Source organism: Brachyhypopomus gauderio, chromosome 7, assembly GCF_052324685.1.
Source record: "Brachyhypopomus gauderio isolate BG-103 chromosome 7, BGAUD_0.2, whole genome shotgun sequence".
NCBI classification, from domain to species: domain Eukaryota; kingdom Metazoa; phylum Chordata; class Actinopteri; order Gymnotiformes; family Hypopomidae; genus Brachyhypopomus; species Brachyhypopomus gauderio.
Window position 1 is genome coordinate 5086013 of NC_135217.1, and position 15244 is coordinate 5101256.

Below are 15244 nucleotides of genomic sequence, written 5' to 3' on the forward strand. Positions count from 1 at the left end.
GTTTTGAATGGGTTGAGACTCCCATGAAAGCTGGGGCCCTCATCAGGAGAGGGGCCCTGGGGCTGCTGTTCATGAAAAGGCCCCGCCTCACTCTCATGGCTGAAGCCTGTTTCAATGTAGCTTTACATCGCAACTGCTTTAAAAACAGAGAGGAAAACACAGCATTGACTATGTTCACTTCTCTAGTTTCTAGGTTTTTTTCCCTTTTGAATTTAAAGCTACGCATTACCTGCTTATAAATATCATAAAGAGTTCTACATCCCCCCCCAAAAAAAACCGCAAACTGCTGAATTCCAAATGATGCCCTGTCATGCTACTGACGACAAATGCTGTCATTATGTCTAATTTCCCACCATGAGGGACTAATGTCCTGCTAGTGCATTAGCCCACCCCCAGCCCCCACTACCATGAAAGTCAATGAAAGAGCTCATGAGGTAGGCTTTAGCCACCCAGCCAGGCCAGCGCTACTCTGAAGGGATGCTACTCTACTGACACTGACTTTAATGACTGCCTGCTACGAACTAAGACTAGCATCACTGCACAGAGATGAACGAGATTTTCTCCCTGCTGCTACCCAGTCCCTGCCTGCATGGTTTCGTAGGAAGCTAGCGTTAGCCTCCCTGTTGTCATGCTACACTCACTGATTAAGCCTCATTACTTAGTAGAGGATTTCATTTCCCGAGCAGCCCGGACGCCTGCCATGACGCTAGCGCTCACCCTGCCAGGGCCTGTTTCTCATGCTAATCACTTCATTTGCAACTGTTGTTTGTCATGCTAGCTCAAGCCGCTGCTCTTTCGGTAGTTAGCGACTCATGGCAACCGCTCCTTGTTAGCATACCCGCGGGATCAAAAGGTTTAGTACACTCGGTGTGAGCTGTCCACCTTCTCGCAGCCATAACCCAGCGAGACTTATGAATTCTTCTGGAGTCATATTTGTCCTTTAATGAAATGCTCAGTACTCAACACAGGCTTTGATTCATGAGATGCTGTTGAAGATTAAAAGAAAATTCTGAAGTAACTCATGGGTACCTTAAACCCTCACCACCCTCCACCCCCACCACCACCACCCCCCACCACTCTTTATCCAGAGAGAGCAACTGGGTAAAGTTGACAGATGTAACGTTTTGCCCTACTTCAGAATTATTAGTCAAAGTCATGAAGGCAACCTAATGGAATCAAATCTTAGTTCAGTTTGGCTAATGTAGCAATATGTATCACTGATTTATGAATATTGGCAGCGTTGTTTTTGCAAAACGAATGTTGCTTTCTCAGTGACTGCTGTTCTGTGATTTACTTTTCACATTGCATTACTTCAACGTTTGATCACTCGACTTGTCCCGCCCGCTTTCTGGGCCCCGCCCCACGTTTCATTCGATTTCTCCCTCTTGTCTCTCTTCTCTGAGCACGTTCCAATACAGTGACCCTGATGGTTCCTCTGGTATGCCACAGAACCAACTTATTAGCATAACCCTCTGATTAATTTCTAGTGCAGTTTTGAAGGCAAAATGGACTTGCATGTCATTTAAAATTTCCGAAGTTAAAGTGACTTGGAAATAAGCACAAGTCTTTAGTCACTGTCACACTCTCCCAGTAATGAAGAGGAAGTGATAACCTTCCTCTTCCTCACTGTGATGTCTTTTCCTGTCAGGTTTCTTTTTCTTTTTCTTTTTTTTTGCTTCAAACAATCTGGAGTATTTCTAGGTTGTATCTTACAGGTATCGTTCAACCCGGTTCCTGTGAGAATGTTGGAACTTCCTGCTAGAACTTCCTTTTGTAATATTTTCCTATTTATTGTATAGAAATACTTTAAACATTCTTCTTTTTTAATGATGGAGTGGTGGGTGTGGGGCGTCTGCTTCTGAAACAGCTTTTAAGCACAGGCCATCAGACTTGTGAACGACCACCACTGACACCAGATCCCAGCACACACACGCTTTTAGCTGCTGAACTCTGTGCTGCATCTGCACACTATTCACGTGCCATCAGCATTTTTACTGTGGATTCTTTGCACAAGAACATTCTAAGGCCTTGCTGCTCTCGGACAACCACTACATTTCAATGAGCACTTTGCCCTTTATATTTAATAATGCTCTCTTCACTCTCTCTTAAATCACTTGCTTAATGCAGCCTGCCTCGTATGTAAATAATATATCCTCTACTTTATTACTGATCCTATATTTTATCTCCTTCTTCTTGATCTTTTCATATTTACATATTTTACATTATTCCTTTCTTGGAACGGAAGGAATGTAGAATCAAAATTTGATTGTTCAGTATGACTGACTGCTGGGCGTACGACAATAAAACCCCTGAATCCTGAGTCTTGTAATGGAGCAAAGAGTCATGCCGGGGACAGAGGAGCCATCGGTGAGCTGTTTTAAAGAGGATGACCGGTGTCCCATCAAAGAAGGAATGAAGATGATGTGCGCTTTATTTCCCATAAGACTGAATGGGAAGACAGATTCAAAAAAAGAAGAAAAGGAAAAAGCCCCGGGGATTGGCTCAAGTCACAATTCATAGCCCAACAGATGCGGATCCTGTAACCCAGCACCCCAGCAGCAGGTCCTCCACTGAGCCCAGAGGCCTAATAGGAAGCTGAACAGAGCCGACTTTTGGTTTCGTGCTGTAATCCCATCTGCGCCCCCACTTTGCTGCAGTATATAGCGGCCGCAAAAAGCCACTCTGATGGGGGAGGCGGTGCGTCGGCTCCAGAAGCCTCGCGTGGGGGGTTTAAGCCGCGGGATCAGCGGGGGCCGCGGGGAAAGAGCCGGCAGAGCCGTCCGCGCCGGCCGCACCTGCGTTTAGGACAGGCGTGGGAGAGATGCTCTTTAGCGGTTAATGTGTTTGTAATGGATTGGCTTTCAGAGGCATTAGCTCATCCCTTTAGGAGGTATTCATTTCGTGCGCCGCAGTCCGCGAGCGGGCCAAAAGGTGCTCGAATCTCGGTGCGAGAGTGAAACTTAATCCAGGCCTTTACAATCGGCACAGCCCCATTGAAAGTGAATAGTGTAGTAACCTTCAGCTACGGAGTGCAGCTCCCACAAGCTCGCCCGGGAAGAAATGTTTACGTACAGACCGTATTACAAGCTTCCTTTGTAGTTCGCTACCAGAAATGTTTCTTCAATTAACACAATAACTAGTTAAGAGATCTGAATCCGTTTTGAATGTGTTTTGTCTGGCCTTTTGTGGACAAAACAGAAGGATCTTCTTACAAAAAGATCTTCTGTAGTTGTGGCCAAAACAAAACTTTTTGAAGAGGGGAAAGACCCATATATGCAAATTTCTCTCTCACTTTTTTCTGTATCTCACCCCTAGCCCTTCTCACCCACCTAGCATCTCACCCTCACTTTTCTCTCACATTCTCACTTTTCTTTATCTCTCTCCCCTCATATCTCTCTCTTTCTCTCTCTCTCTCTCTCTCTCTCTCTCTCTCTCTCTCTCTCTCTCTCTCTCTCTCTCTCTCTCTCTCTCTTGGACTGAACTGCCACCCCTCCCCCTTCCAGCACCTTCATTTAAATGTATTTCTCAGGAGTCTTTGGACGGGAAAAGAGAGGAGAGCTAATTCGTCGGTGATCTTCTCTCTAATCCCGTCTCTCTATGTGCCTCGAGGCGTCCAAGTAATGCAACCCTCCCCCACCACACCCAGTGAACACACACACACACACACACACACACACACACACACACACACACACCGTGTCTGCCTCAACATGTCCAGTGGGAGAAGATAAATAGAGTAGAGGAGTTTGCACTCAGGCTGGTGTCAATGTATGGAAAGGCCAGACTAGCAGCTAAAGTGGTTATTATAAGATTCGGCTAAGGTGTGGTGAGACAGGGCGGTGTCTGGGGCTTTGTCTCTCACTGGGAGGAGTGGCTAGAACTGCGGGGGAGGAGCCAAGCTCAAGGAGGATCTACAGAGTGTGTGTGGGCTCAGTTGAGAGAGAGAGAGGGTGGTCATTCACCATGCTGGAACTCGGGGGATGGTTGACCAACTCAACAGGCTTTCATCTGACCTCAACAACATTGTTTGGCATGAATTTGTGACGTGCCTGGATTACAACCATAAAGCTTCTTTGATCGACTTGGATCGGTTTTTGAACATTTTGAGTGGAAATGTGTGTTTTTTTCAAGGCTGATCGGGTTTTTGAGTCTTGCATCTTTTTTTTGTATTCCTCGCTTATTTTTGGTGGATAATATTCTTTTGTGCGGTCCATGAATGAGTTTGACTTGAGCTCTGCTGCAAAGCACGGTGTATTATGGGGTGTTCCATCGCGCTCCTGGAGTGGAGAGCCGGGCCATGTCTCCTGTTGCTAGTGGCTCTGATAAGTATGTTTCATTCATGCTATGTGTTATAAAACCAGGGGCTCTTGCTTTGAATAGATTACCTGTGATAGTTTGCAGAGAAATATTGTTCTCTCTCTCTCTCTCTCTCTCTCTCTCTCTCTCTCTCTCTCTCTATATATATATATATATATATATATATATATATATATATATATATATATATATATATATATATATATATATATTTATGTGCATGCCTTTGCACTTGTTCTACTTTGTGGCGGTTTGATTTATCACTCTGAAAGATTTATAGACCCCTTTATGCCAGTGTTTGCTTCTGATGCTTGTGGGATTGGCAAAGTAACTCAATTTTCTGTATCTCAGCAGGGTTGTGATCAGAGTGTTGCACATACAGAGTAACTCATTAATCGGGGGAGTGGGGGGGTGGTAAAGAAGTCTTTGCTGTCTCTTTGTTCAATATATGATTGGACAGGCAAATACAGGTTTTGTGGAAGACAGCCAGCCGAGCAGATCCAGGTGGTGTGAGTCTTCGTTAGACGTGGCCCGTTTTGCCCCTTTGTTCAACTCGACATAATCAAACAGCATCATCAGAACATGCATTTATCTCTAATTAACTGAAATCAGATGCACCATTCATGTCTGAGTTTCACTCTCACACACTTTTCCCACCCTCCCTCTCTCTCTCTCCCTCTCTCTCTGTTCTCCTCCTCCTCTCTCACTTTCTCACCTCTTCTGTACTAATCTTGAAGACACCAGCTGAGCTTTTGAGGATGTTTCCCGCATGAATGCATTCGTAACAGTCGGTCGTCAGTGTCTGTACCTGTTAACATGCTTCTATGCTTGAGTGCATTTTTTTATGTGATTGGCATCGTCCAGTAGTCCTAGCTTCACTGCTACGTCTGCATGTGCGGTACTAATGTGCCCGGCTGCAAATGTCTGACGCTTCCCTTGTTCTTTCTGTAGTTGCAGGTAAAGTTTCCCCCACCAGTTCCAATGCCTTCCTCAGTGCCCCCGACACCAGCGCCGCCTCCAGTTCTCCGGACCTGTACCTCCCAGCCAGCTTCAAGCTCTCCAACACCCAGCTTGCCTTCTTCCTCCAAAAGAGCAGAGCGCCGTCCCGGGGCGGTCCTGGCAGTCATCCACTGCAGCGTTCTGAGAGCTTTGTGGTCTTTCAGACCAAGGAGTTACCTTCAGTCAACGTCTCTCTGGGCCCTTTCACCCAGGACCAGACCCTTCCCAAAGACCTCCTTCAGCCGTCCAGCCCCTTGGACATTCCGGGGAGGCTGACCGTCAGCTGGAAGGTACGGGCTTTTATTGTTCAGTCCAAGGTGTTTGCCAGCAACCCGGCGGTCCAGGTGCTGTTTTACATCGCTGGCCGGGACTGGGACGACTTCAAGGTGCAGGACAAGCTGCCTTGCGTGAGGTTGCACGCCTTCCGTGACGTGCGGGAGATCAAGACTTCTTGCAGGCTCCAGGGAAACCTGGCGCAGTGCTTGGCCCAGTTGGACCTCCCCTCCACCTGGTTCAACGTCAACGTGGCGCCTTTGGGCCGCAGGAAGTCCTCCGTCTCGGATGGGCTGGAGATAAGTGGTGAGACCCTCCAAGTGGAGCTGTACTACACCCTCCATGATCCAGACAGCAAAGGTGAGTGTGGGGAGAGTTTCCCCAGACGAGGAGGCGGGTCCAGGGGGGAGACGTCTCCCCAGCAGCCCTTACTCCGGATCGGAAGCATCAGCCTGTACCAGCCCAGCCAAGAGCAGCTAGTGGTCGACAAGCAACTGGACAAGAACGTCTTCTTAAGGCTGCCCGACAAACCGCTAAAGCCCGGAGAGACGCTCAACATCTGCCTCTTCTTGGTGCCAAACTCGACGGTGGAACAGTTCACACTCAAGTAAGTGCCTGCACTTCCTTTCCCGCTCGTAGATGGCTTCACACTGGGAAATCTATTAGCGTAAGAGTTGTGAACATATGTTCTATGCAACACGCACAACAGCAACAGCTTTAACTCGTACATACTTTTTGCTCAGCTTGTGTTGATTTCCAATGTGTAGATACCGTCTGTCTGGATGTCTGAGCTTAGCAGTATAGAATGCCCACGCAAACTGCATTCTCTCCAAGGTTAAAATGGATTCCACGTTTAAAAAGTGAGAATCGTAAGTCATAAAGAATCTTGATGAATCTCCAATGGGATGCTGGGATTAAGAGAAAATGAGGAAGATTCCACTTCCATAATGTGTATTAATTGACATCTGCCAGAATTAAGTGCCTCAGGAGCTGACCCAGTTCTTGTCGAATTAAAGCTTCAGGGTTTCGAGCAGTAGCTTTGCTTGTCTGCCATATATGTTTTCCAATCATCTTTCTTCATCAACATAATGAGAAGGGTTCGGGTTTCTCAGAAGGAAAATGATTCTTTAAATCCCTGAAAGCAGAAGAAGAAAAAAAAAAGATTTATTTTTTCACCCAGATGAAAGAAATGGAAGAGTCGGAGGTGGTTAATATTAGCTCTTCCAGGCATGTCAGAAGAATGCTTGGTAAACACAGAGCCTCCCCGTCCGTCCCCCCCCCTCCTGCTTCCCCGAACTTGCTATCGTAATGGAAGCCTGTGACTTCAATTTAGGAATTCAGCGTGAATTAATTAAGCTCCAAACTCATTAGGGCCAGCAGGAGCAGGCTTGTGTGTGATTTATGCTAGTGGGGATAGTTCATTAGTAATATCTGACAACGTGTGTTTGCATGAACGTCGGTGCCTGGCAGGGTTTGTACACAGGAGTATAGGTCAGCACGCAAGTGCCACTTCTCATATTGGTCTCCGTAGGACTTTTGAGTTTTAGTGGTTTCAGTGGTTTGAATTCCGAGCGGTTGTCCTCCTGCCACAGTTGATAACGTTCAGCTACGTTGAACAGGTTCGGGTTTCCTCAGTCTTCACACACCTACCTCAGCTCCTCATCTGATTGGCAACGAGTTGAATCGGTGCTCAAGTGCATGTCAGGGAAAGCCCAGCAGAGACGCAACTTAAAAAAGCAGCGTATTAGCATACCGCATTCATGACATTTCGCACATTTATTTCAGAAAATAAATTTAAATAAATTGAATTCATAAAGTTTTTTTCATGTATCAGTGACACTTTAAGGTCTTATAAAACATGGCTTCGTATTAAAAAACGCGCTGCTTATAGATCACATGCAGACAACTGTAGGCAACGGCAGCGTAAGCATTTCGGAACGTCAGCCCAGGATTTATGAGGACGCTGTGGGACTGCAAGGAACGATTCTATGAAGTCCTTAAGTAGGGATATCCGAGTCTTAAGATACTGAAAATATTAAGGCATAGAGCTTCCTAATACCCCATAATCTCTTTAACATGATCTTGATTCTTTTTTCCTCTCCCCAGCCATAGAGGATCACAAAAACAGCCAGATATAGAGCATCTCATTTCATGGCTGGTAATTGAATTTGTTGTAAAAAGAACAGCATTACAGCATATCTGAATTCAGAGACCAGGACACACTAAACACTGGCCCAAAGTGAGACCCGGCGCCCATCGACGGGCCAGATGGTAAACTCCTCTGACCACAAAGTCTTTTTTTTTTGTTGTTGTTTGTTTATAATGTGCTCATATTGGAGTCTCTGTGTGCCCCGGGTCCAGAGGGCTAACGCTAATCCACAGTGGAGCAGCCAAGGAGCAATAAAACCTCAGTCAGAAAGCGAGAGAAGATGAAGGGGGAAAAAGAAAAGTGAAGAGGTCCATGCCAGACGACTCGACGGGATACGTATTAAACACTGCTGGGAGCGTGCGGCTCAGGGCGTCCACCAAAAAGAGACCATTAAAGATGCAATAAGGAACATCTTTAAATATGAATTAAGCTGGTCTGAGTGTGCCCACAGTCCTTCACTCCTCCCTCTCACGTCTGCTGTGGTCCTTATTTCTTAAAGTCTTTTGAAGGCCACGGAAGGTTACATCTGACCTTGCTATGGAGAGCCCACTGCACAGTCCCACAGCTACCTTCCTCCCTCCATTATGTGTTTTGTTCTCTCTCTCTCTCTCTCTCTCTCTCTATATATATATATATATATATATATATATATATATATAGAGAGAGAGAGAGATTAAAAATTTTAGAGAAGTATGCAACGTGCTTCTTGATTAATGGGAGGAGAAAAAAGATGTAGATGTTCAAATATATATGTGTGTGTGTGTGTGTGTGTGTGTGTGTGTGTGTGTGTGTGTGTGTGTGTGTGTGTGTGTGTGTGTGTGTGTGTGTGTGTGTGTGTGTGCTGGTTTTAAACACTAAAAAGACTTATTCCTGGTCACTGCTGTTTTGCTAGGACTTAGTTTATTAGTTTAGAGTGTAGGCACAACAGTTATAGCTACAGTAATGCATAGGCCAGTAGAAAGCCAGGCCTCATATAAATAGTTATAAAAGTGTGTGTGTGTGTGTGTGTGTGTGTGTGTGTGTGAGAGAGAGAGAGAGAGAGAGAGACAGAAAGAGGGAGAGAGAATGCATGCCTCTTTATATGACCAGACTACCATTTTTCACTTTGATCATATTTTTGCACACATCAAGACTATAATGTATGCAGACACACACGTAAAAACACATGCAACTGAAACATTCATACATGGTTTACACACACATCTCAAAAACATGCACATATCTAGCATAACTGGCAGCACTGGTGATTTCTTTCATATTACATGTAAAACTCAATTGTTTGAATACTTAAGGCAAAAGCAGCTTCTGAATACCCTCAGAACTAAACCAGCTTCCTTTCTGTCTAGAGACAGCGCACTGCATTCTAATCACAGAAAGACAGAGACATGTTGGCTTTAAAATGGTGAAATCCAATCTAGCTGCAGGTTCATGAGCGAGTTACATGCATACAACAGGGAGAACGGGCTTGTTGTGTTAGAGCCGTGTAACACGCCTCTGCTCTCCTGTCTTATACGTGTTCTGTGTAACACGCCTCTGCTCTCCTGTCTTATACGTGTTCTGTGTAACACACCTCTGCTCTCCTGTCTTATACGTGTTCTGTGTAACACGCCTCTGCTCTCCTGTCTTATACGTGTTCTGTGGAACACGCCTCTGCTCTCCTGTCTTATACGTGTTCTGTGGAACACGCCTCTGCTCTCCTGTCTTATACGTGTTCTGTGTAACACGCCTCTGCTCTCCTGTCTTATACGTGTTCTGTGTAACACGCCTCTGGGGAAAACTCTTACGTCTTGCGGTTGTACTGAATGACATCCACATACACTGACATGCCTTCCAGATATACCAGAAATGATCATTACACGTACACACGTCAAACCCCTCCATGTTTTATTTATATATCCACATTAAAATTCATATTATTTTAAAGAAGCATGAGAACTTTATACATATTAATTTCATATGTTGTGTGCGCAAAGCATTCACTGACGTGTGTGTGTTTCAGGTGTGTGACAGAATCTTACAAATATTTGTGGTATTTCAACCATATATAGTCCATCACACGGTCGTTGCGATCTCTACCCACAAACTCTGACCCTAGCCGTGGCCATACTGAAGTGCTCTTTGACTGAAAATGAAGCAGTGTCATAGGACCACGCCCTCTTTTCATGTGACCACGCCCTCTTTTCGTGCATGTCAGTTTATGAAATCTCTGCCCTACTGGATCTGCCCCAGTCAACTTTGTGTTATTATTATAAAATGAAAGTTTCCGGGGGCAACAGCGGCTCAGCTGTGAGGACCGTGCACACACTCGGAGCGGTGTTGCCAAGCACCGAGGCACACGGTGCATATAAATCGCCTGTGTGTTGCGTCACTCAGCATAGACGCAACACGAGCACGAGATCCGTGCGCTGGAACCCTCGTGAAGTGCGGTTCTTTGGGCGGGCTCGGGCACAGGAGCCAAAGATCACCGCGTGTGATGCCGGGTCCACCGCCGATGGATACCGCAGCGGCGGAAAGCGCTTCTCCGGAGTGATGAATCGCACTTCGGCGTCTGGCGGCCTGATGGACGTATCTGGGCTTGACGGATGCCAGGAGAACGCCTGGCGGAATTCAAAGTGCCAACAGTAGAGGAGGGATAATGATTTCAGGGCTCGGCTCGGGTTCTTTACGTCCACTGAAGGGTGATGTTAATGCGGCAGCATGCAGAGACGCTTTAGACCGTTATATGCTTCCAGGTTTTTGCCTTCCTGTTCACACATGACCGTGCCCCTGTGCACAGCGTCCATAAAGACGTGGTTGGATGAGATTGGTGTGGAGGAACTCGGGAGGAACTCGAGTGGCCTGCACAAATGCTTCGTGTTTTTATTTTTTTTCTTTTTTTATGGGCACAAATTCTTGCAAACACACTCGAAAATCCTGTAGAAACCTTCCCCAGAAGCACGAAGGCCATTACAGATGCATTATGGTTGAAATCTGTATGAACGTCCGCAGTTTTGGGAGTGTGATGTTCAACGAGCTCAGATAGAATCGTCCACACACCGTTGTCTGTATCGTTTATGTGATGAAAGTTTTCTTGAGCAAGGTTTTTAAGAATAAGGGTCCTCTTGGTTAAGATGGAGCGAGAGTGGAGCATCTGGATGGAGCGTGTGAGAGGCGGGTGGAGGCGGGTGGAGGCTGGGAGGTTTTTGTGCATGAGGGTTTTTCACAGGCCTTCTATTGTCATGTGTGTATACCTTATTCTTCCGTTTTCAGCCGACGCGCCACCTACGTCCAAAATGTCAGGTTACCATGGCAATCCGATCACAGCCGTAGCCTGTCTTGCAAAATTGATTATCCTCCTCCCCCGGGGTTTTTTTTCCCCTTCCCGTCTAGATGTCCTCGGTTATGCAACCCTCCATCAGTCCGTCACGTCGGAGAACTGGAGTCTCCTCTGCCACGCGTGACTGGGACGTTGCGTTTAAGCAACATCAAAGCAGCATGTCCAGAATAAGGCTGCCACGGTACCCACGCTTGAACACTACACGTGCCACTAACAGAGCGGGCCCAGATAACGGCTCCGTTAGGTGCTAAGACCAGGTGACCCTGCCCTGCCCCTCACATCCGATTGGCCAAGACGGTGCCGACGTCTGATTGGATGACTCGGAGCCGCACCGCCTGTAAGACGGGTCTTGACCAGCGCTGCAGCAGGTCCCGGTCCCGCCATCCCGGTCCTGGTCCCGGCGTTTATGTGGCCCACCAGTGACCCTGCCGCCTGGCGTTCAGATCATTATCACCTCCTCCCACTTTCCTACCCGTTTATTTCCGTTATCACACTCCTCCTGTAAAGTGGTTCCCACACACGACCTCCAGGTAGCTGATTTATGTACGAGCAAGCTGACAGCAGAAACTATTTAACTGCCGACAATGCAGAGACCAGCTATCTATTACGAAGGCCTTGGACTGCGCCACACACACACACACACACACACACACACACACACACACACACACACACACACACACCCATCTGTGGAAGGGACGGAATGACACAGCAGTGCTTAGCATTCAGACTTGTTTCCCTTACGTTTTTTTTTCTTCGATTTCTTTTGACAGAGGCAGCAAAGCCCCGCTACTGTGAGCTAAAGGGGAAACCCAACCCCCCCCACACTGATCTCACATCAGTAAACCCCACTCGCCATTTCCTTTATCCAAAGGGGAGCGCTCTGCCTGTTCTCTGTGGGACGGCAGACACCTCTGCGATTATCCGTCATTTTCCTTCATTAGCTGGACTGTTGTTCGTGCTCCTGCGGGGATGACGGCTGCACAGACCTAAGATCAGTGCACGGGCCTGAGATCAGTGCCCTGTCCACAGGGCTCTGTGACAGCTGAACAGGCCTGAGATCAGTGCCCAGTCCACAGGGTTCTGTGACAGGCCTGAGATCAGTGCTGTTGCTTTATTGTTCTACTGGTGCATTTGGGTAAAAAGTTTTTTGGGAAGCCAGGGCCTTGGAGATGTAACATTTAAAGAAATATTTGTGTGTGTGTGTGTGTGTGTGTGTGTGTGTGTGTGTGTGTGTGTGTGTGTGTGTGCGTGTGTGAGGCTTATGTGCGGCTGATTACATTGCTGCTGTTGCTTTCTGCAGGGAGAAAGGGGAAAGTTCTGAAATACATTTCATTTAAATTCTAAGAAGGGGGTTGGGGGTGAGACACTGGGACACAGTTCTGCACATCGACAAAACGGCGCTCGCTACTTAACAACTCTCTCTGCTCATGAAAGACGGACACCGCTTCCTCCGAGGAGGGTGTCATTACGCCAAATTGGCCTTAGCGTCCATTGCTGTCAAAGTCAATAGCCTTATTTTCTTATTTTTTAGTGTGGCCAAGGAGATGTGAACCCATTTCTCTGTGTGATGCCTGTTCACATTATGCGGAGACAGACAACTGTGGGAATGGAACTTAGGAATTTTTACCTTGGCACAGAGTAATGATAAAAGGTGGAGTTGATCGGTGTGGGGGGGTGTGGGTGGGTGTGGGGGGTGGTGGGGGTGTGGGTGGGTGTGGGGGGGTGGTGTGGGTGGGTGTGGGGGGTGTGGGTGGGTGTGGGGGGTGTTCAACACAAGCAAGCGTCTCTGTTCTGCTAGCTGGTACGGTTTCAAATGCAGGCCCGCAAGCACCAGGTGGGGTTTCCCTGTATGCACCACTCTAGCTGTAATTATATACCAGGGAGCAGCTTTTTGTGTGTGTGTGTGTGTGTGTGTGTGTGTGTGTGTGTGTGTGTGTGTGTGTGTGTGTGTGTGTGTGTGTGTGTGTGTACATGCATGCATGGTTCGAATGACGGCTCCTGTAGTGAAGTCTTAGACATGTAGCACTGTAAGCTGGCATTTGATAATTGAGTCTTGTTTTTAGTATTGTTAATCTTTCACCCTCAAAATGTTAAGGTTCATTATAAAATTACTTCAAATTCATTCGTTGCTTTGCTAATCCTTAATTATGGATTGCTGCCTTAAGTAGCAAAATCTTGAAGCTCCTTCTGCCTCCAGAGTGGTCCAGATCCAGTCAGATTCCAGTCTGTTCCATCTTGAGGGCAGAGCGTAATCTTGTTTCCAACCACAACAGAAACTCCTCTCTGAAGAGGAGCTCTGATGAACTGCTTGAAGGACACTGTTGTGAACCTCATGGGAGGAACTCTACAGTTTGTCGAACCAATACGCTGTTCCGAAACTCTCCTGTACATTATTGAGAGTTCTGGAGCGGGGCGGGGAGTTCTGGAGTGGGGGGGGGGGGGGGGGGGGGTGTTCTGGAGCAGGGCGGAGAGTTTTCTTGACCTCCATGTCCCTGCTTTCTGCCTTTCTGAGAGAGTCCTCTGTGTGTGTGTGTGTGTGTGTGTGTGTGTGTGTGTGTGTGTGTGTGTGTGTGTGTGTGTGTGTGATTCCTCCATCCCCAGCAGATGGCCAACGTGAGATACTGATGATTATAAATGCTTTCTCCGCATTTTCGCTGTTTCACACGTGGCAGAGACCAGGGTGTCACACGTGAAGCCGCGTCACACGTGAGCGCCCGGCACTGAGCCCGACACTCTGCTCACTGCCATATATCTCAATATCTCGTTATTCTTTATCGGGGACTAAAAAGGTCAAACGTGTGCACGTGTGTGTTTGTGTGTGCGCTTGCTTTTTAGGGAAGGCTGTGTTAACTGTTCCTACTTGATCTGTCTTTATATTACTGTGTTGTTACTCTGTGCGGCGAGGAAGAGTTGAAAAGGTCGCGGTGCCGCAGGGTTTTGTGGTGCTCTGGCTGTCTGATGGTGGTCTGTGGTGGTCTGTGGTGGTCTGGCTGTCTGATGGTGGTCTGTGGTGGTCTGGCTGTCTGATGGTGGTCTGTGGTGGTCTGTGGTGGTCTGGCTGTCTGATGGTGGTCTGTGGTGGTCTCTGGTGGTCTGGTGGTCTGGCTGTCTGATGGTGGTCTGTGGTGGTCTGGCTGTCTGATTACTTGTCTTCTGTCTTGATGGGGAGCCGCGCTGTAACTGTTCCCAGTACAGTGATGCAGCATCCTGCTGTAATGGTTCATATAACGGACATGTGCAATGGCTCCAGCACAGTGGTGGCAGGTTTTACAGAATATTACTGTTCCCAGAGCAGTAGTGATGCTTTCTAGTGAGCGGTTCAGCAAAGGAGATTTGGACTATTGGTTGATCTCAGAACAGTGGCATTTGTGGGTGGTGCGGTAAGTTAAAGGTTGCAGTTAGTGAAGCAGAAGTAGATTAACTAACTTGTGTACATTACTATAATTACCCTCACACACACACACACACACACACACACACACACACACACACACACACACACACGCTCCCTGAGAGTGGCTTGCCTGTGGTCTTGAGATAAGAGAGCTGGGTGCAGATGTGCCAACTCAGGAGACTTGTACCCCAAGTACAGGACATCTCACTCGCACACACTCACACACACGCAGCTCTGCGTTTGCCTATACACACATACGCATACTGACATTCTCAACCACACAGTCTAACACCACCACTGAACAGACCACACACATTTTACAGGAGGCTTACATTGATTCAAAAGACCAAAGCTCTGTTGATTATGCCTCAGAGCCTTCAGCTGAACTCAACACACACACACACACACACACACACACACACACACACACACACACACACACTGCACTCATCGGGCATGCCAAGAAAATAGATGAAATACCTTCAAAGCAAACGCGTCGTCAAAATGACAGAAAATTACATCTGGGAGGCAGTAACAAGGAAACACTCTCACACCATCGCTGAACAAAAGCTTATTGTAGTCACTCACACCCTGAAACTTCTTAAAAGGTATCTTCTCTCTGTCACACACACACACACACACACACACACACACACACACCCTACTGTCCTCCAGCTGTGTGGTAGTGTGCTCAGAGGGGAGGTGCATGTGTGTCGTCCTTTATGGTGGAATATACGGCTGCCTCAGCCTCACTGTGTTACTGGTCCTCTGCAGCCATGAACATGTGACAAGA

The 15244-nt window shown here is 47.2% G+C and overlaps 1 protein-coding gene across 2 annotated transcripts in view; it reads left to right on the forward strand.

The window, feature by feature from the left end:
* The window catches only part of tmem132e (transmembrane protein 132E), a 185542-nt gene that overhangs the window by 115232 nt on the left and 55066 nt on the right, over positions 1–15244 (forward strand). The window contains exons 1-2 of one of the 2 annotated variants that reach the window (XM_077011110.1): positions 3768–4326; positions 5269–6196. In XM_077011110.1, the coding sequence (XP_076867225.1) occupies positions 4257–4326; positions 5269–6196 (998 nt within the window). In that variant the 5' untranslated portion in view covers positions 3768–4256. Of the gene's footprint in view, positions 1–3767; positions 4327–5268; positions 6197–15244 lie in introns of those variants that run through there. The other variant, XM_077011111.1, reaches the window with a different exon arrangement.